The sequence below is a fragment of the Oncorhynchus gorbuscha genome, linkage group LG05 (genome assembly GCF_021184085.1).
Source record: "Oncorhynchus gorbuscha isolate QuinsamMale2020 ecotype Even-year linkage group LG05, OgorEven_v1.0, whole genome shotgun sequence".
Taxonomy (NCBI): domain Eukaryota; kingdom Metazoa; phylum Chordata; class Actinopteri; order Salmoniformes; family Salmonidae; genus Oncorhynchus; species Oncorhynchus gorbuscha.
This window is the reverse complement of record NC_060177.1, coordinates 2,349,553-2,377,052: the sequence shown is the minus strand read 5'-3', so window position 1 is coordinate 2,377,052 and position 27,500 is coordinate 2,349,553. Positions and strand designations below refer to the sequence as shown.

The window sequence follows — 27,500 nt, the reverse complement described above, 5'->3', positions numbered from 1 at the left end:
TCTATAGTAGTACCACTATATAGGGAATAGGGCTCTGGTCTATAGTAGTACCACTATATAGGGAATAGGGCTCTGGTCTATAGTAGTACCACTATATAGGGAATAGGGCTCTGGTCTATAGTAGTACCACTATATAGGGAATAGGGCTCTGGTCTATAGTAGTACCACTATATAGGGAATAGGGCCCTGGTCTATAGTAGTACCACTATATAGGGAATAGGGCTCTGGTCTATAGTAGTACCACTATATAGGGAATAGGGCCCTGGTCTATAGTAGTACCACTATATAGGGAATAGGGCTCTGGTCTAAATTAGTACCACTATATAGGGAATAGGGCTCTGGTCTATAGTAATACCACTATATAGGGAATAGGGCTCTGTTCTATAGTAGTGTACTATATAGGGAATAGGCCTCTGGTCTATAGTAGTACCACTATATAGGGAATAGGGCTCTGGTCTATAGTAGTACCACTATATAGGGAATAGGGCTCTGTTCTATAGTAGTGTACTATATAGGGAATAGGGCTCTGGTCTATAGTAGTGTACTATATAGGGAATAGGGCTCTGTTCTATAGTAGTACCACTATATAGGGAATAGGGCTCTGGTCTATAGTAGTGTCCTATATAGGGAATAGGGCTCTGTTCTATAGTAGTGTACTATATAGGGAATAGGGCTCTGTTCTATAGTAGTGTACTATATAGGGAATAGGGCTCTGGTCTATAGTAGTACCACTATATAGGGAATAGGGCCCTGGTCTATAGTAATACCACTATATAGGGAATAGGGCTCTGGTCTATAGTAATACCACTATATAGGGAATAGGGCTCTGTTCTATAGTAGTGTACTATATAGGGAATAGGGCTCTGTTCTATAGTAGTGTACTATATAGGGAATAGGGTGCCATAGGGCTCTGGTGGCATTTGGTACACAGGCTGTGTGCTGTCGAGCGATGAGGAGATGTGATGAGGAGATACGATGAGGAGATACGATGAGGAGATATGATGAGGAGATGTGATGAGGAGATACGATGAGGAGATATGATGAGGAGATGTGATGAGGAGATATGATGAGGAGATGTGATGAGGAGATACGATGAGGAGATATGATGAGGAGATATGATGAGGAGATGTGATGAGGAGATATGATGAGGAGATATGATGAGGAGATATGATGAGGAGATGAGGAGATATGATGAGGAGATGAGGAGATGTGATGAGGAGATATGATGAGGAGATATGATGAGGAGATATGATGAGGAGATATGATGAGGAGATATGATGAGGAGATATGATGAGGAGATGTGATGAGGAGATGTGATGAGGAGATACGATGAGGAGATGTGATGAGGAGATATGATGAGGAGATGTGATGAGGAGATATGATGAGGAGATATGATGAGGAGATGAGGAGATGTGATGAGGAGATGAGGAGATATGATGAGGAGATGAGGAGATATGATGAGGAGATGAGGAGATGTGATGAGGAGATGTGATGAGGAGATATGATGAGGAGATGTGATGAGGAGATGTGATGAGGAGATGTGATGAGGAGATATGATGAGGAGATATGATGAGGAGATGTGATGAGGAGATGAGATGTGATGATGCGATGAGGAGATATGATGAGGAGATGTGATGAGGAGATGTGATGAGGAGATGTGATGAGGAGATACGATGAGGAGATATGATGAGGAGATACGATGAGGAGATGTGATGAGGAGATGTGATGAGGAGATACGATGAGGAGATGTGATGAGGAGATACGATGAGGAGATGTGATGAGGAGATGTGATGAGGAGATGTGATGAGGAGATGTGATGAGGAGATGTGATGAGGAGATGAGGAGATGTGATGAGGAGATACGATGAGGAGATGTGATGAGGAGATATGATGAGGAGATGAGGAGATGTGATGAGGAGATACGATGAGGAGATGTGATGAGGAGATGAGGAGATGTGATGAGGAGATATGATGAGGAGATATGATGAGGAGATGTGATGAGGAGATGTGATGAGGAGATGAGGAGATGTGATGAGGAGATACGATGAGGAGATGTGATGAGGAGATGTGATGAGGAGATATGATGAGGAGATGTGATGAGGAGATGTGATGAGGAGATATGATGAGGAGATGAGGAGATGTGATGAGGAGATATGATGAGGAGATGTGATGAGGAGATGTGATGAGGAGATGTGATGAGGAGATGTGATGAGGAGATATGATGAGGAGATGAGGAGATGTGATGAGGAGATGTGATGAGGAGATGAGGAGATGTGATGAGGAGATGTGATGAGGAGATGTGATGAGGAGATGTGATGAGGAGATGTGATGAGGAGATGTGATGAGGAGATGAGGAGATGTGATGAGGAGATGTGATGAGGAGATGTGATGAGGAGATGAGGAGATGTGATGAGGAGATGTGATGAGGAGATACGATGAGGAGATATGATGAGGAGATATGATGAGGAGATGTGATGAGGAGATGTGATGAGGAGATGTGATGAGGAGATGTGATGAGGAGATGAGATGTGATGAGGAGATACGATGAGGAGATGTGATGAGGAGATGTGATGAGGAGATGTGATGAGGAGATGAGGAGATGTGATGAGGAGATGTGATGAGGAGATACGATGAGGAGATGTGATGAGGAGATGAGGAGATGTGATGAGGAGATACGATGAGGAGATATGATGAGGAGATGTGATGAGGAGATGAGGAGATATGATGAGGAGATATGATGAGGAGATATGATGAGGAGATGTGATGAGGAGATGTGATGAGGAGATATGATGAGGAGATATGATGAGGAGATGTGATGAGGAGATACGATGAGGAGATATGATGAGGAGATGAGGAGATGTGATGAGGAGATACGATGAGGAGATGTGATGAGGAGATACGATGAGGAGATGTGATGAGGAGATGAGGAGATACGATGAGGAGATGTGATGAGGAGATACGATGAGGAGATACGATGAGGAGATGTGATGAGGAGATGTGATGAGGAGATGTGATGAGGAGATACGATGAGGAGATGTGATGAGGAGATGTGATGAGGAGATGTGATGAGGAGATGTGATGAGGAGATGTGATGAGGAGATGTGATGAGGAGATATGATGAGGAGATACGATGAGGAGATATGATGAGGAGATGAGGAGATGTGATGAGGAGATACGATGAGGAGATGTGATGAGGAGATACGATGAGGAGATGTGATGAGGAGATGAGGAGATACGATGAGGAGATGTGATGAGGAGATACGATGAGGAGATACGATGAGGAGATGTGATGAGGAGATGTGATGAGGAGATGTGATGAGGAGATACGATGAGGAGATATGATGAGGAGATATGATGAGGAGATGTGATGAGGAGATACGATGAGGAGATATGATGAGGAGATGTGATGAGGAGATATGATGAGGAGATGTGATGAGGAGATACGATGAGGAGATATGATGAGGAGATATGATGAGGAGATGTGATGAGGAGATATGATGAGGAGATATGATGAGGAGATATGATGAGGAGATGAGGAGATATGATGAGGAGATGAGGAGATGTGATGAGGAGATATGATGAGGAGATATGATGAGGAGATATGATGAGGAGATATGATGAGGAGATATGATGAGGAGATGTGATGAGGAGATGTGATGAGGAGATACGATGAGGAGATGTGATGAGGAGATATGATGAGGAGATGTGATGAGGAGATATGATGAGGAGATATGATGAGGAGATGAGGAGATGTGATGAGGAGATGAGGAGATATGATGAGGAGATGAGGAGATATGATGAGGAGATGAGGAGATGTGATGAGGAGATGTGATGAGGAGATATGATGAGGAGATATGATGAGGAGATGTGATGAGGAGATGTGATGAGGAGATGTGATGAGGAGATGTGATGAGGAGATATGATGAGGAGATATGATGAGGAGATGTGATGAGGAGATGAGATGTGATGATGCGATGAGGAGATATGATGAGGAGATGTGATGAGGAGATGTGATGAGGAGATGTGATGAGGAGATACGATGAGGAGATATGATGAGGAGATACGATGAGGAGATGTGATGAGGAGATGTGATGAGGAGATACGATGAGGAGATGTGATGAGGAGATACGATGAGGAGATGTGATGAGGAGATGTGATGAGGAGATGTGATGAGGAGATGTGATGAGGAGATGTGATGAGGAGATGTGATGAGGAGATGAGGAGATGTGATGAGGAGATACGATGAGGAGATGTGATGAGGAGATGTGATGAGGAGATATGATGAGGAGATATGATGAGGAGATGTGATGAGGAGATGTGATGAGGAGATGTGATGAGGAGATATGATGAGGAGATGAGGAGATGTGATGAGGAGATACGATGAGGAGATGTGATGAGGAGATGTGATGAGGAGATGTGATGAGGAGATGTGATGAGGAGATGTGATGAGGAGATATGATAAGGAGATGAGGAGATGTGATGAGGAGATGTGATGAGGAGATGAGATGTGATGAGGAGATGTGATGAGGAGATGTGATGAGGAGATGTGATGAGGATATGTGATGAGGAGATGAGGAGATGTGATGAGGAGATGTGATGAGGAGATGTGATGAGGAGATGTGATGAGGAGATGTGATGAGGAGATGAGGAGATGTGATGAGGAGATGTGATGAGGAGATGTGATGAGGAGATACGATGAGGAGATATGATGAGGAGATATGATGAGGAGATGTGATGAGGAGATGTGATGAGGAGATATGATGAGGAGATGTGATGAGGAGATGTGATGAGGAGATGTGATGAGGAGATGTGATGAGGAGATGTGATGAGGAGATGAGGAGATGTGATGAGGAGATACGATGAGGAGATGTGATGAGGAGATGTGATGAGGAGATGAGGAGATGTGATGAGGAGATGTGATGAGGAGATACGATGAGGAGATACGATGAGGAGATGTGATGAGGAGATGAGGAGATGTGATGAGGAGATACGATGAGGAGATATGATGAGGAGATATGATGAGGAGATGTGATGAGGAGATGAGGAGATATGATGAGGAGATATGATGAGGAGATATGATGAGGAGATGTGATGAGGAGATGTGATGAGGAGATATGATGAGGAGATATGATGAGGAGATGTGATGAGGAGATACGATGAGGAGATATGATGAGGAGATGAGGAGATGTGATGAGGAGATACGATGAGGAGATGTGATGAGGAGATACGATGAGGAGATGTGATGAGGAGATGAGGAGATACGATGAGGAGATGTGATGAGGAGATACGATGAGGAGATACGATGAGGAGATGTGATGAGGAGATGTGATGAGGAGATGTGATGAGGAGATACGATGAGGAGATGTGATGAGGAGATGTGATGAGGAGATGTGATGAGGAGATATGATGAGGAGAAGCGACAGGATATAAATGAAAGTACCTCATGCGTGGGTTACAAAAGAGACATGGATTCTGGAAACAGCTTTTCACAGAAGTAATGCAACGATGGGAATCAGGGATATTTTAATTCGTCATTAACTACTACTGTTGTAGTTTACAGGACTGTTAAGGGGTGTTTAACCTTGAACCTTTTTGGAAATGTATTTTATGCTTATTCTTATCTTAGACTTCAAATTTGAGGTGTCAAATCAAATCAAATGTATTTATATAGCCCTTCGTACATAAGCTGATATATCAAAGTGCTGTACAGAAACCCAGCCTAAAACTGGGAGGGGGAGAGAGGGGAAGAGGGAGAGGGAGAGGGAGAGAGGTTGGGAATGAAAGAATTGAGGGGAGAGAGAACATTGACTAAATTATTAAAGCACTATTAAAATTCATTCAACACATTTGCCTGAAATGCCTTAAAAGGTGTTGAATATTTGATTGTTTTCCAAATATAGATTTGGGGGTTTTGCTTCAGAATTAAATGGTTTGTTTTTTACCATTTTGCACCATTTTCTAACAGACATGTTATGGACAGGAGTGTCTAGTGTTTACCTGGGTCTGTTAATAGACATGTTATGAACAGGAGAGTTGAGTGAATGTTTTATCCAACAGGAGAGTTTACCCTGGGTCTGTTAATAGACATGTTATGAACAGGAGAGTTGAGTGAATGTTTTATCCAACAGGAGAGTTTACCCTGGGTCTGTTAATAGACATGTTATGAACAGGAGAGTTGAGTGAATGTTTTATCCAACAGGAGAGTTTACCCTGGGTCTGTTAATAGACATGTTATGAACAGGAGAGTTGAGTGAATGTTTTATCCAACAGGAGAGTTTACCCTGGGTCTGTTAATAGACATGTTATGAACAGGAGTGTCTAGTGTTTACCTGGGTCTCTGTTAATAGACATGTTATGAACAGGAGTGTCTAGTGTTTACCTGGGTCTCTGTTAATAGACATGTTATGAACAGGAGTGTCTAGTGTTTACCTGGGTCTGTTAATAGACATGTTATGGACAGGAGTGTCTAGTGTTTACCTGGGTCTGTTAATAGACATGTTATGAACAGGAGTGTCTAGTGTTTACCTGGGTCTGTTAATAGACATGTTATGGACAGGAGTGTCTAGTGTTTACCTGGGTCTGTTAATAGACATGTTATGGACAGGAGTGTCTAGTGTTTACCTGGGTCTGTTAATAGACATGTTATGAACAGGAGTGTCTAGTGTTTACCTGGGTCTGTTAATAGACATGTTATGAACAGGAGTGTCTAGTGTTTACCTGGGTCTCTGTTAATAGACATGTTATGAACAGGAGTGTCTAGTGTTTACCTGGGTCTCTGTTAATAGACATGTTATGGACAGGAGTGTCTAGTGTTTACCTGGGTCTGTTAATAGACATGTTATGGACAGGAGTGTCTAGTGTTTACCTGGGTCTGTTAATAGACATGTTATGAACAGGAGTGTCTAGTGTTTACCTGGGTCTGTTAATAGACATGTTATGAACAGGAGTGTCTAGTGTTTACCTGGGTCTGTTAATAGACATGTTATGAACAGGAGTGTCTAGTGTTTACCTGGGTCTGTTAATAGACATGTTATGAACAGGAGTGTCTAGTGTTTACCTGGGTCTGTTAATAGACATGTTATGAACAGGAGTGTCTAGTGTTTACCTGGGTCTGTTAATAGACATGTTATGGACAGGAGTGTCTAGTGTTTACCTGGGTCTGTTAATAGACATGTTATGAACAGGAGAGTTGAGTGAATGTTTTATCCAACAGGAGAGTTTACCCTGGGTCTGTTAATAGACATGTTATGAACAGGAGTGTCTAGTGTTTACCTGGGTCTGTTAATAGACATGTTATGGACAGGAGTGTCTAGTGTTTACCTGGGTCTGTTAATAGACATGTTATGAACAGGAGAGTTGAGTGAATGTTTTATCCAACAGGAGAGTTTACCCTGGGTCTGTTAATAGACATGTTATGAACAGGAGTGTCTAGTGTTTACCTGGGTCTGTTAATAGACATGTTATGAACAGGAGTGTCTAGTGTTTACCTGGGTCTGTTAATAGACATGTTATGAACAGGAGTGTCTAGTGTTTACCTGGGTCTGTTAATAGACATGTTATGAACAGGAGTGTCTAGTGTTTACCTGGGTCTGTTAATAGACATGTTATGAACAGGAGTGTCTAGTGTTTACCTGGGTCTGTTAATAGACATGTTATGAACAGGAGTGTCTAGTGTTTACCTGGGTCTGTTAATAGACATGTTATGAACAGGAGTGTCTAGTGTTTACCTGGGTCTGTTAATAGACATGTTATGAACAGGAGTGTCTAGTGTTTACCTGGGTCTGTTAATAGACATGTTATGAACAGGAGTGTCTAGTGTTTACCTGGGTCTGTTAATAGACATGTTATGAACAGGAGTGTCTAGTGTTTACCTGGGTCTCTGTTAATAGACATGTTATGAACAGGAGTGTCTAGTGTTTACCCTGGGTCTGTTAATAGACATGTTATGAACAGGAGTGTCTAGTGTTTACCTGGGTCTGTTAATAGACATGTTATGAACAGGAGTGTCTAGTGTTTACCTGGGTCTGTTAATAGACATGTTATGAACAGGAGTGTCTAGTGTTTACCTGGGTCTGTTAATAGACATGTTATGAACAGGAGTGTCTAGTGTTTACCTGGGTCTCTGTTAATAGACATGTTATGAACAGGAGTGTCTAGTGTTTACCTGGGTCTCTGTTAATAGACATGTTATGAACAGGAGTGTCTAGTGTTTACCTGGGTCTGTTAATAGACATGTTATGAACAGGAGTGTCTAGTGTTTATTGGGTCTCTGTTAATAGACATGTTATGAACAGGAGTGTCTAGTGTTTACCTGGGTCTCTGTTAATAGACATGTTATGAACAGGAGTGTCTAGTGTTTACCTGGGTCTGTTAATAGACATGTTATGAACAGGAGTGTCTAGTGTTTACCTGGGTCTCTGTTAATAGACATGTTATGAACAGGAGTGTCTAGTGTTTACCTGGGTCTGTTAATAGACATGTTATGGACAGGAGTGTCTAGTGTTTACCTGGGTCTGTTAATAGACATGTTATGAACAGGAGAGTTGAGTGAATGTTTTATCCAACAGGAGAGTTTACCCTGGGTCTGTTAATAGACATGTTATGAACAGGAGTGTCTAGTGTTTACCTGGGTCTGTTAATAGACATGTTATGAACAGGAGTGTCTAGTGTTTACCTGGGTCTGTTAATAGACATGTTATGAACAGGAGTGTCTAGTGTTTACCTGGGTCTGTTAATAGACATGTTATGAACAGGAGTGTCTAGTGTTTACCTGGGTCTGTTAATAGACATGTTATGAACAGGAGTGTCTAGTGTTTACCTGGGTCTGTTAATAGACATGTTATGAACAGGAGTGTCTAGTGTTTACCTGGGTCTGTTAATAGACATGTTATGAACAGGAGTGTCTAGTGTTTACCTGGGTCTCTGTTAATAGACATGTTATGAACAGGAGTGTCTAGTGTTTACCTGGGTCTCTGTTAATAGACATGTTATGAACAGGAGTGTCTAGTGTTTACCCTGGGTCTGTTAATAGACATGTTATGGACAGGAGTGTCTAGTGTTTACCTGGGTCTCTGTTAATAGACATGTTATGAACAGGAGTGTCTAGTGTTTACCTGGGTCTCTGTTAATAGACATGTTATGAACAGGAGTGTCTAGTGTTTACCTGGGTCTCTGTTAATAGACATGTTATGAACAGGAGTGTCTAGTGTTTACCTGGGTCTCTGTTAATAGACATGTTATGAACAGGAGTGTCTAGTGTTTACCCTGGGTCTGTTAATAGACATGTTATGAACAGGAGTGTCTAGTGTTTACCCTGGGTCTGTTAATAGACATGTTATGAACAGGAGTGTCTAGTGTTTACCTGGGTCTCTGTTAATAGACATGTTATGAACAGGAGTGTCTAGTGTTTACCCTGGGTCTGTTAATAGACATGTTATGAACAGGAGTGTCTAGTGTTTACCCTGGGTCTGTTAATAGACATGTTATGAACAGGAGTGTCTAGTGTTTACCTGGGTCTGTTAATAGACATGTTATGAACAGGAGTGTCTAGTGTTTACCTGGGTCTGTTAATAGACATGTTATGAACAGGAGTGTCTAGTGTTTACCTGGGTCTCTGTTAATAGACATGTTATGAACAGGAGTGTCTAGTGTTTACCTGGGTCTCTGTTAATAGACATGTTATGAACAGGAGTGTCTAGTGTTTACCTGGGTCTCTGTTAATAGACATGTTATGAACAGGAGTGTCTAGTGTTTACCTGGGTCTCTGTTAATAGACATGTTATGAACAGGAGTGTCTAGTGTTTACCCTGGGTCTGTTAATAGACATGTTATGAACAGGAGTGTCTAGTGTTTACCTGGGTCTCTGTTAATAGACATGTTATGAACAGGAGTGTCTAGTGTTTACCTGGGTCTCTGTTAATAGACATGTTATGAACAGGAGTGTCTAGTGTTTACCTGGGTCCAGGACTCTGGCCCCTCATTATAGCCTAGTTGATGTTATTCCTGATGACTCTGGCTGTGCAGGAGCCCGGCCGGCCTCTGGCCCCTCATTATAGCCTAGTTGATGTTATTCCTGATGACTTTGGCTGTGCAGGAGCCCGGCCTCTACTCTGTATCAGGAGCCCGGCCTCTACTCTGTATCAGGAGCCTGGCCTCTACTCTGTATCAGGAGCCCGGCCTCTACTCTGTATCAGGAGCCCGGCCTCTACTCTGTATCAGGAGCCCGGCCTCTACTCTGTATCAGGAGCCCGGCCTCTACTCTGTATCAGGAGCCCGGTTCTCTACTCTGTATCAGGAGCCCGGCCTCTACTCTGTATCAGGAGCCTGGCCTCTACTCTGTATCAGGAGGCCGGCCTCTGGCTGTAGTAGGATGCATTTGATTGGTTTAATCTGGGGGGAAATAACTCCAATCATTGATCAGCTAAATGTGTTGTTTTGAAGAAGGAAAGAGGCAACAAGAGACAGTCATTATTTTCCGTTTATTTCAATGATGTATCGTATCTCCTGTGTGAAGTAGTTGTCCTTTTCACAGTCGGTCAGTTATGTACTGGCAAGATGAACCTCTAGAGCTGGGATCCTCATGGTCTGTTTGATCAGAGACAGAATAACTGACAGGAAACAAGAGTCCCCTCAGCCAGCTGGTTCTGAGGCTCAGTTCACTAACCCAAACCAACCCCATAGAGCCTCAGGACAGCAGTCAGCCAGCTGGTTCTGAGGCTCAGTTCACTAACCCAAACCAACCCCATAGAGCCTCAGGACAGCAGTCAGCCAGCTGGTTCTGAGGCTCAGTTCACTAACCCAAACCAACCCCATAGAGCCTCAGGACAACACTCAGCCAGCTGGTTCTGAGGCTCAGTTACTAACCCAAACCAACCCCATAGAGCCTCAGGACAGCAGTCAGCCACCTGGTTCTGAGGCTCAGGACTAACCCAAACAACCCCATAGAGCCTCAGGACAGCAGTCAGCCAGCTGGTTCTGAGGCTCAGTTCACTAACCCAAACCAACCCCATAGAGCCTCAGGACAGCAGTCAGCCAGCTGGTTCTGAGGCTCAGTTCACTAACCCAAACCAACCCCATAGAGCCTCAGGACAGCAGTCAGCCAGCTGGTTCTGACCCAGTTGATCAGGACATGGAGACATCTTTATGGTCCTGTTAGTCTCAGACTCTCTGGACTAGATGGGGCTAAACAATGAGGCTCAGTTGAGGGACCATGGAGACATCTGTATGGTCCTGTTTGTCTCCAGACTCTCTGGACTAGATGGGCTAAATGGTAATGAGGCTCAGTTGAGGGACCATGGAGACATCTGTATGGTCCTGTTTGTCTCCAGACTCTCTGGACTAGATGGGCTAAATGGTAATGAGGCCCAGTTGAGGGACCATGGAGACAGAGAGACATCTTTATGGTCCTGTTTGTCTCCAGACTCTCTGGACTAGATGGGCTAAATGGTAAAGCTCTTATTATCTGATCTATTAGAAACTGCAACTCCCTTGTCTTTCCTCTTAACTGCCAAAGGGCCCCGTTGTGCACATGGAAATAAAATGAACCTATAGAACTGGAAGGTTCTGAGAGATATTGACAGTTTGGCTAGAAGGTTCTGAGAGATATTGACAGTTTGGCTAGAAGGTTCTGAGAGATATTGACAGTTTGGCTAGAAGGTTCTGAGAGATATTGACAGTTTGGCTAGAAGGTTCTGAGAGATATTGACAGTTTGGCTAGAAGGTTCTGAGAGATATTGACAGTTTGGCTAGAAGGTTCTGAAAGATTTTGACAGTTTGCCAAACCTGCTTTATAATTTCACAACGACAATCCATTGTTACCCAGCCCTCCATTTGTCTCCAGTCTCTCACACAGGGCTGGAAGGCCCGTTGGCCCCAGTTCTCAGTCCACAGACTGTATGGAGAGTTCAGCAAACAGCTTTCAATACAGAGATTGTCAATCCCCTTGTTCTGATTGGGACAGTAAAGGACACCATGTTGATTCCAACAGTCCAGTATCCCTCCCTCCAACCCGGCTGGTCGTTAGATTGGGGCAGTAAAGGACACCATGTTGATTCCAACAGTCCAGTATCCCTCCCTCCAACCCGGCTGGTCGTTAGATTGGGGCACTAAAGGACACCATGTTGATTCCAACAGTCCAGTATCCCTCCCTCCAACCCAGCTGGTCGTTAGATTGTGGCAGTAAAGGACACCATGTTGATTCCAACAGTCCAATATTTTACCTCCCTCCAACCCGGCTGGTCGTTAGATTGTGGCAGTAAAGGACACCATGTTGATTCCAACAGTCCAGTATCCCTCCCTCCAACCCAGCATCAGTCAGTACCCTGTTGAGTCAGTCAGTCAGCCCCTAGACGAGCAGTCACACATGCCCTGGCAGAGACACTGGCAGAACCCGTAGACCAGACACACAGTCAGACTGGACGGTACCAGGCTCACACAGACTATAACAGCGTCACCCTCTGGATCACCAGCAGGTAGATGCCCAGAGGCAGGGACCAGTAGAACAGCCCCAGGAGCCACACCAGGATCCGGGGACGTGCAACACATCTTGGACAGGGCTTCCTGAACCTCCTGCCCGTTGGAGCCCACGGAGATAGAGTCCAGGCTGTGCTCTGTGTAGTGGTCTGAGCTGCCCAGGCCCCCGGGCCCCGTGTCCCTCTGTACCTCCATGATAGTGATCACCAGGCAGTTGGAGGAGTGGTGCGAGGGGGGGGAGGTGGAGGACAGGCTCTCGGGGGTGAGGGTCACCTCTTGGTCGGAGCTCCAGGACTTATCCCTGACAGCCAGGCAGGATATGACGTTGGAGTCTATCAGGGAGGCCCGACACCTCAGACTTCGTTGACCTCTGTTTCGTGTCGGCAGAAGGGGCAGGAAATGCAGCCCAAGACGTCCCCCGTGTCCAGGATCTTGTTGAGGCAGCGGGCACACACCCGGTGGAGGCAGTCAGGATCTTGGGCCTGCGGTTGTGGACATTGTAACGCTGATAACAGATCTTACACTCCAGCTCGTCTGTGATCTATCAGGACTAGAACGGGCTCAGGGTGGGGGTGGTGAAAGGGGTGACAGGTGGAGGGGGCATCTCATCCGGGTCAGGTTGAGGAACACTCATCATGGACGCATGCTCTGAGGAAGAGAGGGAGAGAGAGATGGATGGAGGGAGAGCGAGAGAGAGAGGGGGAGGGAGTGAGTGAGTGAGAGGGAGGGAGATGGAAGAAGGGAGAGGGATGGAGAGGGAGGGAGAGAGAGAGAGAGAAGTTAGGTAATTTCTTTACACCTTATGGTACATTTTCAATTTCATTAAAAAGGTCAAAGGTCCTCGAGACATTTAGAATAATTTCACAATTTCAAAAACTATTCATGACAATGAATTTCTCAATATCATGGCAAGTACATGTGATGGTGAATACGTACTAAAAGATTTACAACAAGTGTCATGTTTCTGATGTGGTCTGATGAAACCTGTTGACCCTACCTCTATCAGGACTAGAACAACACACCAGACTGTTGTTGACCTCTATCAGGACTAGAACAACACACCAGACTGTTGTTGACCTCTATCAGGACTAGAACAACACACCAGACTGTTGTTGACCTCTATCAGGACTAGAACAACACACCAGACTGTTGTTGACCTCTATCAGGACTAGAACAACACACCAGACTGTTGTTGACCTCTATCAGGACTAGAACAACACACCAGACTGTTGTTGACCTCTATCAGGACTAGAACAACACATCAGACTGTTGTTGACCTCTATCAGGACTAGAACAACACACCAGACTGTTGTTGACCTCTATCAGGACTAGAACAACACACCAGACTGTTGTTGACCCTACCTCTATCAGGACTAGAACAACACACCAGACTGTTGTTGACCTCTATCAGGACTAGAACAACACACCAGACTGTTGTTGACCTCTATCAGGACTAGAACAACACACCAGACTGTTGTTGACCCTACCTCTATCAGGACTAGAACAACACACCAGACTGTTGTTGACCTCTATCAGGACTAGAACAACACACCAGACTGTTGTTGACCTCTATCAGGACTAGAACAACACACCAGACTGTTGTTGACCTCTATCAGGACTAGAACAACACACCAGACTGTTGTTGACCTCTATCAGGACTAGAACAACACACCAGACTGTTGTTGACCTCTATCAGGACTAGAACAACACACCAGACTGTTGTTGACCTCTATCAGGACTAGAACAACACACCAGACTGTTGTTGACCTCTATCAGGACTAGAACAACACACCAGACTGTTGTTGACCTCTATCAGGACTAGAACAACACACCAGACTGTTGTTGACCCTACCTCTATCAGGACTAGAACAACACACCAGACTGTTGTTGACCTCTATCAGGACTAGAACAACACACCAGACTGTTGTTGACCTCTATCAGGACTAGAACAACACACCAGACTGTTGTTGACCCTACCTCTATCAGGACTAGAACAACACACCAGACTGTTGTTGACCCTACCTCTATCAGGACTAGAACAACACACCAGACTGTTGTTGACCTCTATCAGGACTAGAACAACACACCAGACTGTTGTTGACCTCTATCAGGACTAGAACAACACATCAGACTGTTGTTGACCTCTATCAGGACTAGAACAACACACCAGACTGTTGTTGACCTCTATCAGGACTAGAACAACACACCAGACTGTTGTTGACCTCTATCAGGACTAGAACAACACACCAGACTGTTGTTGACCTCTATCAGGACTAGAACAACACACCAGACTGTTGTTGACCCTACCTCTATCAGGACTAGAACAACACACCAGACTGTTGTTGACCTCTATCAGGACTAGAACAACACACCAGACTGTTGTTGACCTCTATCAGGACTAGAACAACACACCAGACTGTTGTTGACCTCTATCAGGACGAGAACAACACACCAGACTGTTGTTGACCTCTATCAGGACTAGAACAACACACCAGACTGTTGTTGACCCTACCTCTATCAGGACTAGAACAACACACCAGACTGTTGTTGACCTCTATCAGGACTAGAACAAGACTATCTCTGTTCTGCAGCCTCTATCTCTACTAAAGGTCCCTGTCTCCTCATGTCTCTGTCTCTGTTCTGCAGCCTCTATCTCTACTAAAGGTCCCTGTCTCCTCATGTCTCTGTCTCTGTTCTGCAGCCTCTATCTCTACTAAAGGTCCCTGTCTCCTCATGTCTCTGTCTCTGTTCTGCAGCCTCTATCTCTACTAAAGGTCCCTGTCTCCTCATGTCTCTGTCTCTGTTCTGCAGCCTCTATCTCTACTAAAGGTCCCTGTCTCCTCATGTCTCTGTCTCTGTTCTGCAGCCTCTATCTCTACTAAAGGTCCCTGTCTCCTCATGTCTCTGTCTCTGTTCTGCAGCCTCTATCTCTACTAAAGGTCCCTGTCTCTTCATGTCTCTGTCTCTGTTCTGCAGCCTCTATCTCTACTAAAGGTCCCTGTCTCCTCATGTCTCTGTCTCTGTTCTGCAGCCTCTATCTCTACTAAAGGTCCCTGTCTCCTCATGTCTCTGTCTCTGTTCTGCAGCCTCTATCTCTACTAAAGGTCCCTGTCTCCTCATGTCTCTGTCTCTGTTCTGCAGCCTCTATCTCTACTAAAGGTCCCTGTCTCCTCATGTCTCTGTCTCTGTTCTGCAGCCTCTATCTCTACTAAAGGTCCCTGTCTCCTCATGTCTGAGCTGTCTCAGTGTGTTCTTCATAATGTGGTCGATCAGAAGGCACTGTGTCTGTTTCTACTCAGAGAGATAACTGTTCTGACTTCTCCACTAGAGGTTATTCACTGTCTGTTTCTACTCAGAGAGATAACTAAAGTGACTTCTCCACTAGAGGTTATTCACTGTGTCTGTTTCAGCCTCAGAGAGATAACTAATGACTTCTCCACATAGAGGTTATTCACTGTCTGTTTCTACTCAGAGAGATAACGTGAGGTTATTCACTGTCTGTTTCTACTCAGAGAGATAACGTAATGACTTCTCCACGTAGAGGTTATTCACTGTGTCTGTTTCTACTCAGAGAGATAACGTAGTGACTTCTCCACATAGAGGTTATTCACTGTGTCTGTTTCTATTCATGTCTGTCTCTGTTCTGAGAGATAACGTAGAGGTTATTCACTGTCTGTTTCTACTCAGAGAGATAACGTAGTGACTTCTCCACGTAGAGGTTATTCACCGTCTGTTTCTACTCAGAGAGATAACGTAATGACTTCTCCACGTAGAGGTTATTCACTGTGTCTGTTTCTACTCAGAGAGATAACGTAATGACTTCTCCACGTAGAGGTTATTCACTGTCTGTTTCTACTCAGAGAGATAACGTAGAGGTTATTCACTGTCTGTTTCTACTCAGAGAGATAACGTAATGACTTCTCCACGTAGAGGTTATTCACTGTGTCTGTTTCTACTCAGAGAGATAACGTAGTGACTTCTCCACGTAGAGGTTATTCACTGTGTCTGTTTCTACTCAGAGAGATAACGTAATTACTTTAGCCTGGCTGACTGTTCAGAGACTGGTTAGCCTGGCTGACTGACTACTCAGTGTGGCTGACTGTTTAGAGACGGGTTAGTGTGGCTGACTGCTCAGAGACGGGTTAGTGTGGCTGACTGCTCAGAGACGGGTTAGTGTGGCTGACTGCTCAGCGACGGGTTAGCCTGGCTGACTGACTACTCAGTGTGGCTGACTGTTTAGAGACGGGTTAGTGTGGCTGACTGCTCAGAGACGGGTTAGTGTGGCTGACTGCTCAGAGACGGGTTAGTGTGGCTGACTGCTCAGAGACGGGTTAGTGTGGCTGACTGCTCAGCGACGGGTTAGCCTGGCTGACTGCTCAGAGACGGGTTAGCCTGGCTGACTGCTCAGAGACGGGTTAGCCTGGCTGACTGTTCAGAGACGGGTTAGCGTGGCTGACTGCTCAGAGACGGGTTAGTGTGGCTGACTGCTCAGAGACGGGTTAGTGTGGCTGACTGCTCAGAGACGGATTAGTGTGGCTGACTGCTCAGAGACGGGTTAGTGTGGCTGACTGCTCAGAGACGGGTTAGCCTGGCTGACTGCTCAGAGACGGGTTAGCCTGGCTGACTGCTCAGAGACGGGTTAGCCTGGCTGACTGTTCAGAGACGGGTTAGCCTGGCTGACTGTTCAGAGACGGGTTAGCCTGGCTGACTGCTCAGACACGGGTTAGCCTGGCTGACTGTTCAGAGACGGGTTAGCCTGGCTGACTGTTCAGAGACGGGTTAGCCTGGCTGACTGTTCAGAGACGGGTTAGCCTGGCTGACTGTTCAGAGACGGGTTAGCCTGGCTGACTGTTCAGAGACGGGTTAGCCTGGCTGACTGTTCAGAGACGGGTTAGCCTGGCTGACTGTTCAGAGACTGGTTAGCCTGGCTGACTGTTCAGAGACGGGTTAGCCTGGCTGACTGCTCAGAGACAGGTTAGCCTGGCTGACTGACTGCTCAGTGTGGCTGACTACTCAGAGACGGGTTACCCTGGCTGACTGACTGCTCAGTGTGGCTGACTGTTCAGAGACTGGTTACCCTGGCTGACTGCTCAGAGACAGGTTACCCTGGCTGACTGACTGCTCAGTGTGGCTGACTACTCAGAGACTGGTTACCCTGGCTGACTGACTGCTCAGTGTGGCTGACTACTCAGAGACGGGTTACCCTGGCTGACTGACTGCTCAGTGTGGCTGACTGTTCAGAGACGGGTTACCCTGGCTGACTGACTGCTCAGTGTGGCTGACTACTCAGAGACGGGTTACCCTGGCTGACTGACTGCTCAGTGTGGCTGACTACTCAGAGACGGGTTACCCTGGCTGACTGACTGCTCAGTGTGGCTGACTACTCAGAGACGGGTTACCCTGGCTGACTGACTGCTCAGTGTGGCTGACTACTCAGAGACGGGTTACCCTGGCTGACTGACTGCTCAGTGTGGCTGACTACTCAGAGACGGGTTACCCTGGCTGACTGACTGCTCAGTGTGGCTGACTACTCAGAGACGGGTTACCCTGGCTGACTGACTGCTCAGTGTGGCTGACTACTCAGAGACGGGTTACCCTGGCTGACTGACTGCTCAGTGTGGCTGACTACTCAGAGACGGGTTACCCTGGCTGACTGACTGCTCAGTGTGGCTGACTACTCAGAGACGGGTTACCCTGGCTGACTGACTGCTCAGTGTGGCTGACTACTCAGAGACTGGTTACCCTGGCTGACTGACTGCTCAGTGTGGCTGACTACTCAGAGACTGGTTACCCTGGCTGACTGACTGCTCAGTGTGGCTGACTACTCAGAGACTGGTTACCCTGGCTGACTGACTGCTCAGTGTGGCTGACTACTCAGAGACTGGTTACCCTGGCTGACTGACTGCTCAGTGTGGCTGACTACTCAGAGACTGGTTACCCTGGCTGACTGACTGTTCAGAGACGGGTTACCCTGGGACTGACTGCTCAGTGTGGCTGACTCAGGAGGGTTACCCTGGCTGGACTGCTCAGTGTGGCTGACTACTCAGAGACGGGTTACCCTGGCTGACTGACTGCTCAGTGTGGCTGACTACTAGAGAGGGTTACCCTGGCTGACTGACTGCTCAGTGTGGCTGAAGGAGGGAGACTATCAGAGGGGTTACCCTGGCTGACTGACTGCTCAGTGTGGCTGAACTCAGAGACGGGTTAGCCTGGCTGACTGACTGGAGGGGCTACTACTCAGAGACTGGTTACCCTGGCTGACTGACTGCTCAGTGTGGCTGACTACTCAGAGAGGTTAGCCTGGCTGAGGGACTGCTCAGTGTGGGACTATGAGAGAGTTACCCTGGAACTACTCAGAGACTGGTTACCCTGGCTGACTGACTGCTCAGTGTGCTGACTACTCAGAGACTGGGACTACTCAGAGACTGGTTACCCTGGGACTGACTGATGCTGACTACTCAGAGAAGTTACCCTGGCTGACTGACTGCTCAGTGTGGCTGACTACTCAGAGAAGGAGGGTTACCCTATGGTGAAGCCCATTGGTGGAGAGTGGACTGTAGCCATGGACAGGTGTTTTATTTATGGGTAGATTGCTATTTCTGATGAGAAGAGAGTTTATTTTTTGGACTCTAGTCTGTGCATTATTAGATCCAGTCAAATCCAGGGCCTTCTATACACACCAGGAGAGAGATGGAGATAGAGAAGATGGGTTAGAGGGAGAGAGATGAAGGAGGGATAAGGGGATGGGAGAGATGGAGAGAGAGAAGAGGGGTTAGAGGGAGAGAGATGAAGGAGGGATAAGGGGATGGGAGAGATGGAGAGAGAGAAGAGGGGTTAGAGGGAGAGAGATGAAGGAGGGATAAGGGGATGGGAGAGATGGAGAGAGAGAAGAGGGGTTAGAGGGAGAGAGATGAAGGAGGGATAAGGGGATGGGAGAGATGGAGAGAGAGAAGATGGGTTAGAGAGAGAGATGAAGGAGGGATAAGGGGATGGGAGAGATGGAGAGAGAAGAGGGTTAGAGGGGGAGAGAGATGAAGGAGGGATAAGGGGATGGGAGAGATGGAGAGAGAGAAGAGGGGTTAGAGGGAGAGAGATGAAGGAGGGATAAGGGATGGGAGAGATGGAGAGAGAGAAGAGGGGTTAGAGGGAGAGAGATGAAGGAGGGATAAGGGGATGGGAGAGATGGAGAGAGAGAAGAGGGGTTAGAGGGAGAGAGATGGAGAGAGAGAAGATGGGTTAGAGCGAGAGAGATGAAGGAGGGATAAGGGGATGGGAGAGATGGAGAGAGAAGAGGGGTTAGAGGGAGTGAGAGAGAGAGAGAGAAGAGGGGTTAGAGGGAGAGAGATGAAAGGGATGTGAGAGATGGAGATGGAGAAGAGGGGATAGAGGGAGAGAGATGGAGAGAGAGAAGAGGGGGTTAGAGGGAAAGAGATGAAGGGGATGTGAGAGATGGAGATGGAGAAGAGGGGATAGAGGGAGATGAGATGGAGAGAGAGAGAAGAGGGGTTAGAGGGAAAGAGATGAATGAGGGAGAAGGGGGGAGAGGTGGATGAGAGATTGTGTGTTGAGGAAGAGAGATCGCATACCAGGCAGTAGAACTTTGGAGGTAATACTGTTATTATTGAAGATTATTTATAGGAGTTGAAAAAATAATCCGGTCTGATCGTAAAGGATAATGTCTGCTAGGACCTATTTTATCATATGAGCAGTACATTCAGACAACATCGAAGGGTGAGGGGCCTCCAATGTGTTTTAATAGACCGGGTCTTTTTACTGCCCCGCCCCTCTGCTTCCTGGCTGAAAGGTTCATTGTTGATTTGCACAGCAGCAGCTCTGCTCTCTCCTCTGCTGTCTCTCTGTGGAAGAGGACCGACTGACACCCTAGAGGTGGCTGTCTCTCTGTGGAAGAGGACCGACTGACACCCTAGAGGTGGCTGTCTCTCTGTGGAAGAGGACCGACTGACACCCTAGAGGTGGGAGGAAGCGGTGGCTGTCTGTCTGAGGGAAGAGGACCGACTGACACCCTAAAGGGAGGAAGAGGACCGACTGACACCCTAAAGGGAGGAAGAGGACCGACTGACACCCTAGAGGTGGCTGTCTCTCTGTGGAAGAGGACCGACTGACACCCTAGAGGGAGCGGTGGCTGTCTGTCTGTGGAAGAGGACCGACTGACACCCTAGAGGTGGCTGTCTCTCTGTGGAAGAGGACCGACTGACACCCTAAAGGGAGGAAGAGGACCGACTGACACCCTAGAGGTGGCTGTCTCTCTGTGGAAGAGGACCGACTGACACCCTAGAGGTGGCTGTCTCTCTGTGGAAGAGGACCGACTGATACCCTAGAGGTGGCTGTCTCTCTGTGGAAGAGGACCGACTGACACCCTAGAGGAGGAAGAGGACCGACTGACACCCTAGAGGGAGGAAGAGGACCGACTGACACCCTGGAGGGAGGAAGAGGACCGACTGACACCCTAGAAGGAGGAAGCGGTGGCTGTCTCTCTGAGGAAGAGGACCGACTGACACCCTAGACGGAGGAAGAGGACCGACTGACACCCTAGAGGGAGGAAGAGGACCGACTGACACCCTAGAGGGAGGAAGAGGACCGACTGACACCCTAGAGGTGGCGGTCTCTCTGTGGAAGAGGACCGACTGACACCCTAAAGGATAATGTCTGCTAGGACCTATTTTATCATATGAGCAGTACATTCAGACAACATCGAAGGGTGAGGGGCCTCCAATGTGTTTTAATAGACCGGGTCTTTTTACTGCCCCGTCCTCTGCTTCCTGGCTGAAAGGTTAATTGTTGATTTGCACAGCAGCAGCTCTGCTCTCTCCTCTGCTGTCTCTCTGTGGAAGAGGACCGACTGACACCCTAGAGGTGGCTGTCTCTCTGTGGAAGAGGACCGACTGACACCCTAGAGGTGGCTGTCTCTCTGAGGAAGAGGACCGACTGACACCCTAGAGGTGGCTGTCTCTCTGAGGAAGAGGACCGACTGACACCCTAGAAGGAGGGAGCGGTGGCTGTCTGTCTGTGGAAGAGGACCGACTGACACCCTAAAGGGAGGAAGAGGACCGACTGACACCCTAGAGGGAGGCAGAGGACCGACTGACACCCTAGAGGTGGCTGTCTCTCTGTGGAAGAGGACCGGCTGACACCCTAGAGGTGGCTGTCTCTCTGTGGAAGAGGACCGGCTGACACCCTAGAGGTGGCAGTCTCTCTGTGGAAGAGGACCGACTGACACCCTAGAGGTGGCTGTCTCTCTGTGGAAGAGGACCGACTGACACCCTAGAGGTGGCTGTCTCTCTGTGGAAGAGGACCGACTGACACCTTAGAGGTGCCTGTCTCTCTGTGGAAGAGGACCGACTGATACCCTAGAGGTGGCTGTCTCTCTGTGGAAGAGGACCGACTGACACCCTAGAGGGAGGAAGAGGACCGACTGACACCCTGGAGGGAGGAAGAGGACCGACTGACACCCTAGAGGGAGGAAGCGGTGGCTGTCACTCTGAGGGAGGAAGAGGACCGACTGACACCCTAGAGGGAGGAAGAGGACCGACTGACACCCTAGAGGGAGGAAGAGGACCGACTGACACCCTAGAGGGAGGAAGAGGACCGACTGACACCCTAGAGGTGGCGGTCTCTCTGTGGAAGAGGACCGACTGACACCCTAAAGGATCATGTCTGCTAGGACCTATTTTATCATATGAGCTTTACATTTAGACAACATCGAAGGGTGAGGGCCTCCAATGTGTTTTAATAGACCGGGTCTTTTTACTGCCCCGCCCCTCTGCTTCCTGGCTGAAAGGTTAATTGTTGATTTGCACAGCAGCAGCTCTGCTCTCTCCTCTGCTGTCTCTCTGTGGAAGAGGACCGACTGACACCCTAGAGGTGGCTGTCTCTCTGTGGAAGAGGACCGACTGACACCCTAGAGGTGGCTGTCTCTCTGAGGAAGAGGACCGACTGACACCCTAGAGGTGGCTGTCTGTCTGAGGAAGAGGACCGACTGACACCCTAGAGGTGGCTGTCTCTCTGTGGAAGAGGACCGACTGACACCCTAGAGGGAGGTGGCCGTCTCTGTCTCTCTGGAAGAGGACCGGCTGACACCCTAGAGGTGGCTGTCTCTCTGTGGAAGAGGACCGACTGACACCCTAGAGGTGGCTGTCTCTCTGTGGAAGAGGACCGACTGACACCCTAGAGGTGGCTGTCTCTCTGTGGAAGAGGACCGACTGACACCTAAAGGGAGGAAGAGGACCGACTGACACCCTAGAGGTGGCTGTCTCTCTGTGGAAGAGGACCGACTGACACCCTAGAGGTGCCTGTCTCTCTGTGGAAGAGGACCGACTGATACCCTAGAGGTGGCTGTCTCTCTGTGGAAGAGGACCGACTGACACCCTAGAGGGAGGAAGAGGACCGACTGACACCCTGGAGGGAGGAAGAGGACCGACTGACACCCTAGAAGGAGGAAGCGGTGGCTGTCTCTCTGAGGAAGAGGACCGACTGACACCCTAGACGGAGGAAGAGGACCGACTGACACCCTAGAGGGAGGAAGAGGACCGACTGACACCCTAGAGGGAGGAAGAGGACCGACTGACACCCTAGAGGAGGAAGCGGTCTCTCTGTGGAAGAGGACCGACTGACACCCTAGAGGGAGGAAGCGGTGGCTGTCTCTCTGAGGACCGACTGACACCCTAGAGGTGGCTGTCTCTCTGTGGAAGAGGACCAACTGACACCCTAGAGGTGGCTGTCTCTCTGTGGAAGAGGACCGACTGACACCCTAGAGGTGGCTGTCTCTCTGTGGAAGAGGACCGACTGACACCCTAGAGGGAGGAAGAGGACCGACTGACACCCTGGAGGTGGCTGTTTCTCTGGAAGAGGACCGACTGACACCCTAGAGGTGGCTGTCTCTCTGTGGAAGAGGACCGACTGACACCCTAGAGGGAGGGGAGAGGACCGACTGACACCCTGGAGGTGGCTGTCTCTCTGTGGAAGAGGACCGACTGACACCCTAGAGGTGGCTGTCTCTCTGTGGAAGAGGACCGACTGACACCCTAGAGAGAGGAGCGGTGGTTGTCTCTCTGAGGACCGACTGACACCCTAGAGGTGGCTGTCTCTCTGTGGAAGAGGACCGACTGACACCCTAGAGGTGGCTGTCTCTCTGTGGAAGAGGACCGACTGACACCCTAAAGGGAGGAGCGGTGGCTGTCTCTCTGTGCTAATGAGCTGTTGTCACTTGGAGAGAGAGAGAGAAGGAGGGAGAGATGGAGAGAAACCTTTGCTTTCAATCCCCTAAGTAGCATTAGGGGAAACACCCTGTGCATGGTTTACTGTTTCAGACATTTCCCTGGCTATGTAGTCAAGTAACCATAGTAACACACCAATAGGTTTTGCCAACATGCAACTTCCCCCAACATGTCTCTGTTATCCCTAAATGCAGGTGGGATGATTCCTTGTTTCCTGCTCATTACCTTCTGATTACGAGGAATCTTCCAACCGGGATTTCTGTTAAAAAAAAACGTAGTACATTTACATTTACATTTAAGTCATTTTAGCAGACGCTCTTATCCAGAGCGACTTACAAATTGGTGCATTCACCTTATGACATCCAGTGGAACAGTCACTTTACAATAGTGCATCTAAATCTTAAAGGGGGGTGAGAGGGATTACTTATCCTATCCTAGGTATTCCTTAAAGAGGTGGGGTTTCAGGTGTCTCCCGGAAGGTGGTGATTGACTCCGCTGTCCTGGCGTCGTGAGGGAGTTTGTTCCACCATTGGGGGGCCAGAGCAGCGAACAGTTTTGACTGGGCTGAGCGGGAGCTGTACTTCCTCAGTGGTAGGGAGGCGAGCAGGCCAGAGGTGGATGAACGCAGTGCCCTTGTTTGGGTGTAGGGCCTGATCAGAGCCTGGAGGTACTGAGGTGCCGTTCCCCTCACAGCTCCGTAGGCAAGCACCATGGTCTTGTAGCACATAATCACATCACTGCTGCTACTGCTGCTGTTCCCACACTGTCTGACGCTCAGCCCTGCTTCACTCAGCCCTGCTTCACTCAGCCCTGCTTCACTCAGCCCTGCTTCACCACAGTGGATGAAGTTTATAAATGTCTTGGGGGACAGTGGATAAGTTTATAAAATGCCTGGCTGGGCTGGGGGACAGTGGATGAAGTTTATGAATGCCTGGCTGGGCTGCTGGACAGTGGATGAAGTTTATAAATGCCTGGCTGGGCTGGGGACAGTGGATGAATTTATGAATGCTGGGCTGCTGGACTGGATTAAGTTTATAAATGTGGGACAGTGGATGAAGTTTATAAATGCCTGGCTGGGCTGTGGGACAGTGGATGAAGTTTTAAATACCTGACTTTGCTGGGGGACAGTGGATAAAGTTGGATTTGAATGGCTGGCTGCTGGACAGTGGATGAAGTTTATGAATGCCTGGCTGGGCTGTGGGACAGTGGATGAAGTTTGTAAATGCCTGACTTTGTTGGGGGACAGTGGATAAAGTTGATTTGTACCTGAGGTGGGCTGCTGGACAGTGGATGAAGTTTATGAATGCCCGGTTTGGCTGTGGGACAGTGGATGAAGTTTATGAATGCCTGGCTGGGCTGGGACAGTGGATACATTTTATGAATGACTGGCTGGGCTGGGGACAGTGGATAAAGTTTATGAATGTCTGGCTGGGCTGAGGACAGTGGATTAGTTAATGAATGGCTGGCTGGGGACAGTGGATGAAGTTAATGAATGCCTGGATGAAGTTTGGCCTGACTTTGTTGGGGGACAGATTTGTACCTGAGGTGGGCTGCTGGACAGTGGACAGTTTATGATGCCCGGTTTGGCTGTGGGACACTGAACACACATACTGAGACAAACATGAATGTCTACCTAACACATTAGAAGTTGGGGAAATGAAGTGAATGCCTGGCTGGGCTGCTCAGTGCTTCCACACAAACACTTACCTTCCCTACCTAACACATTAGGTTAAAACAAGTGTCTGGGTACTCCAGTGGTCCAGTGTCTGGGTACTCCAGTGGTCCAGTGTCTGGGTACTCCAGTGGTCCAGTGTCTGGGTACTCCAGTGGTCCAGTGTCTGGGTACTCCAGTGGTCCAGTGTCTGGGTACTCCAGTGGTCCAGTGTCTGGGTACTCCAGTGGTCCAGTGTCTGGGTACTCCAGTGGTCCAGTGTCTGGGTACTCCAGTGGTCCAGTGTCTGGGTACTCCAGTGGTCCAGTGTCTGGGTACTCCAGTGGTCCAGTGTCTGAGTACTCCAGTGTTCCAGTGTCTGGGTACTCCAGTGGTCCAGTGTCTGAGTACTTAATAGCCTGAGTTATCCTATGCTCCTCAAGGTGCTGGTAGTAGTGGTGGTGCTAAATGTCCGTTCTGTGGTGGAGCCATCCCCCTGACAGGGTCTCTCTCTCTCACAGGGAGCCGGCAGTCTAACCGTCTCCTCCTCTCTCTTTCCTCCAGGAGCAGGCAGCGGTCTGACTCTCTCCTCCCCCTCCAGCCCTAAGCGTCTCTCTCTCTCTCTCTCTCTCTCTCTCTCTCTTTCTCCGTCTCTCTCTCTCTCTCTCTCTCTCTCTCTCTCTCTCTCTCTCTCTCTCTCTCTCTCTCTCTCTCTCTCTCTCTCTCTTTCTCTCTTTCTCCAGTAGCAGGCAGCGGTCTGACTGTCTCCTCTTTCCCCTCCAGGTGTACAAGAAGCAGGCAGCCTGCAGCCTGGGGTTCTGGGCCAGAGGCTGGTGGAGCAGGAGGAGGACTTTGCAGGGAGGGCAGCCTCCTACCAGACAGAAATACAGCACCTCCAGAGGCTTCTACGAGACAAACAGCACGACCTGGACGGAGTGCTGCAGCAGAAAAGGTACCAGCCAGGGAAACAGGCAGACAGTCACAGAACCAGGCAGCCAGCCAGGCAGCTACTCAGCCAGGGAAACAGGCAGACAGTCAGAGAACCAGGCAGCCAGCCAGGCAGCTACTCAGCCAGGGAAACAGGCAGACAGTCAGAGAACCAGGCAGCCAGCCAGGCAGCTACTCAGCCAGGGAAACAGGCAGACAGTCAGAGAACCAGGCAGCTACTCAGCCAGGGAAACAGGCAGGCAGAGAGACAGTAGCCGAGTCACACACAGGCAGGAGTAGTGAGCAGGCAGGCAGCCGAGTCACTAGCAACGCAAACCAATGACAGGCCCCTGGAGGGAACGCAGGGTGGGGAGGAGGAGGAGTCAGCAAGCACTTCTGCCTGGGCAAGACAGAACAGCTGCAGACTGTTTCTCTGTCTCTCTCTGTGTCTCTCTCTGTTGTTCTCTCTCTCTAGGTGTTATGCTCTCTCTTTCTCTGTCACTCTCCCTCTCTGTGTCTCTCTCTGTTGTTCTCTCTCTCTCTAGGTGTTACGCTCTCTTTCTCTTCTCTCACAGTCACTCTCTCTCTGTCTCTCTGTTGTGCCTCTCTCAGTAGGTGTTACACTCTCTTTCTTCTGTGTCTCTCTCTGTGTCACTCTCTCTGTTGTTCTCTTAATGCTGTTCTCTCGCTGTTGCTCTCTCTCTTTCTGATGTCCTCAATTGTCTTTCTTTAGTGCTCTCTCTCACTCTTTTATGCTCTCTTTTTCCTCTCTCTCTTTCTCTCTCTCTCTCTCTCTCTCTCTCTCTTCTCTCTCTCTCTCTCTCTCTCTCTCTCTCTCTCTCTCTCTCTCTCTCTCTCTCTCTCTCTCTCTCTCTCTCTCTCTCTCTCTCTCTCTCTCTCTCTCTCCTCTCTCTCTCTCTCTCTCTCTCTCTCTCTCTCTCTTCTCTCTCTCTCTTCTCTCTCTCTCTCTCTCTCTCTCTCTCTCTCTCTCTCTCTCTCTCTCTCCCACTTTTCATCCCCTTTCTCTGTTGTTTCTCCTATCTCTTTCTCTCCTTTAGTTCATGCTATTCTAACAGTTATTTTAACAGTTGGGCTGATTCTGAGAGCATTCAATCATATTGTGAATGTCGTTTTGTCTTGATCAATTTCTCCTGAGATGAAGTTGCCCTGTCTGTGATTGTTTGTCCGTCTATCAAGTCGGTCAAGCTGTCTGCCTGT

At 48.2% G+C, this 27,500-nt stretch overlaps 1 protein-coding gene and 1 pseudogene across 1 annotated transcript in view; one reads left to right on the top strand and one right to left on the bottom strand.

Moving 5' to 3' along the window:
- The window catches only part of LOC124035365 (centrosomal protein of 89 kDa-like), a 223,430-nt gene that overhangs the window by 109,165 nt on the left and 86,765 nt on the right, over positions 1-27,500 (top strand). The window contains 2 exon segments of the mRNA XM_046348827.1: positions 26,139-26,169; positions 26,172-26,436. Coding sequence (XP_046204783.1) covers positions 26,139-26,169; positions 26,172-26,436 — 296 coding nt within the window.
- On the bottom strand, positions 11,170-25,078 carry LOC124035347 (annotated as a pseudogene).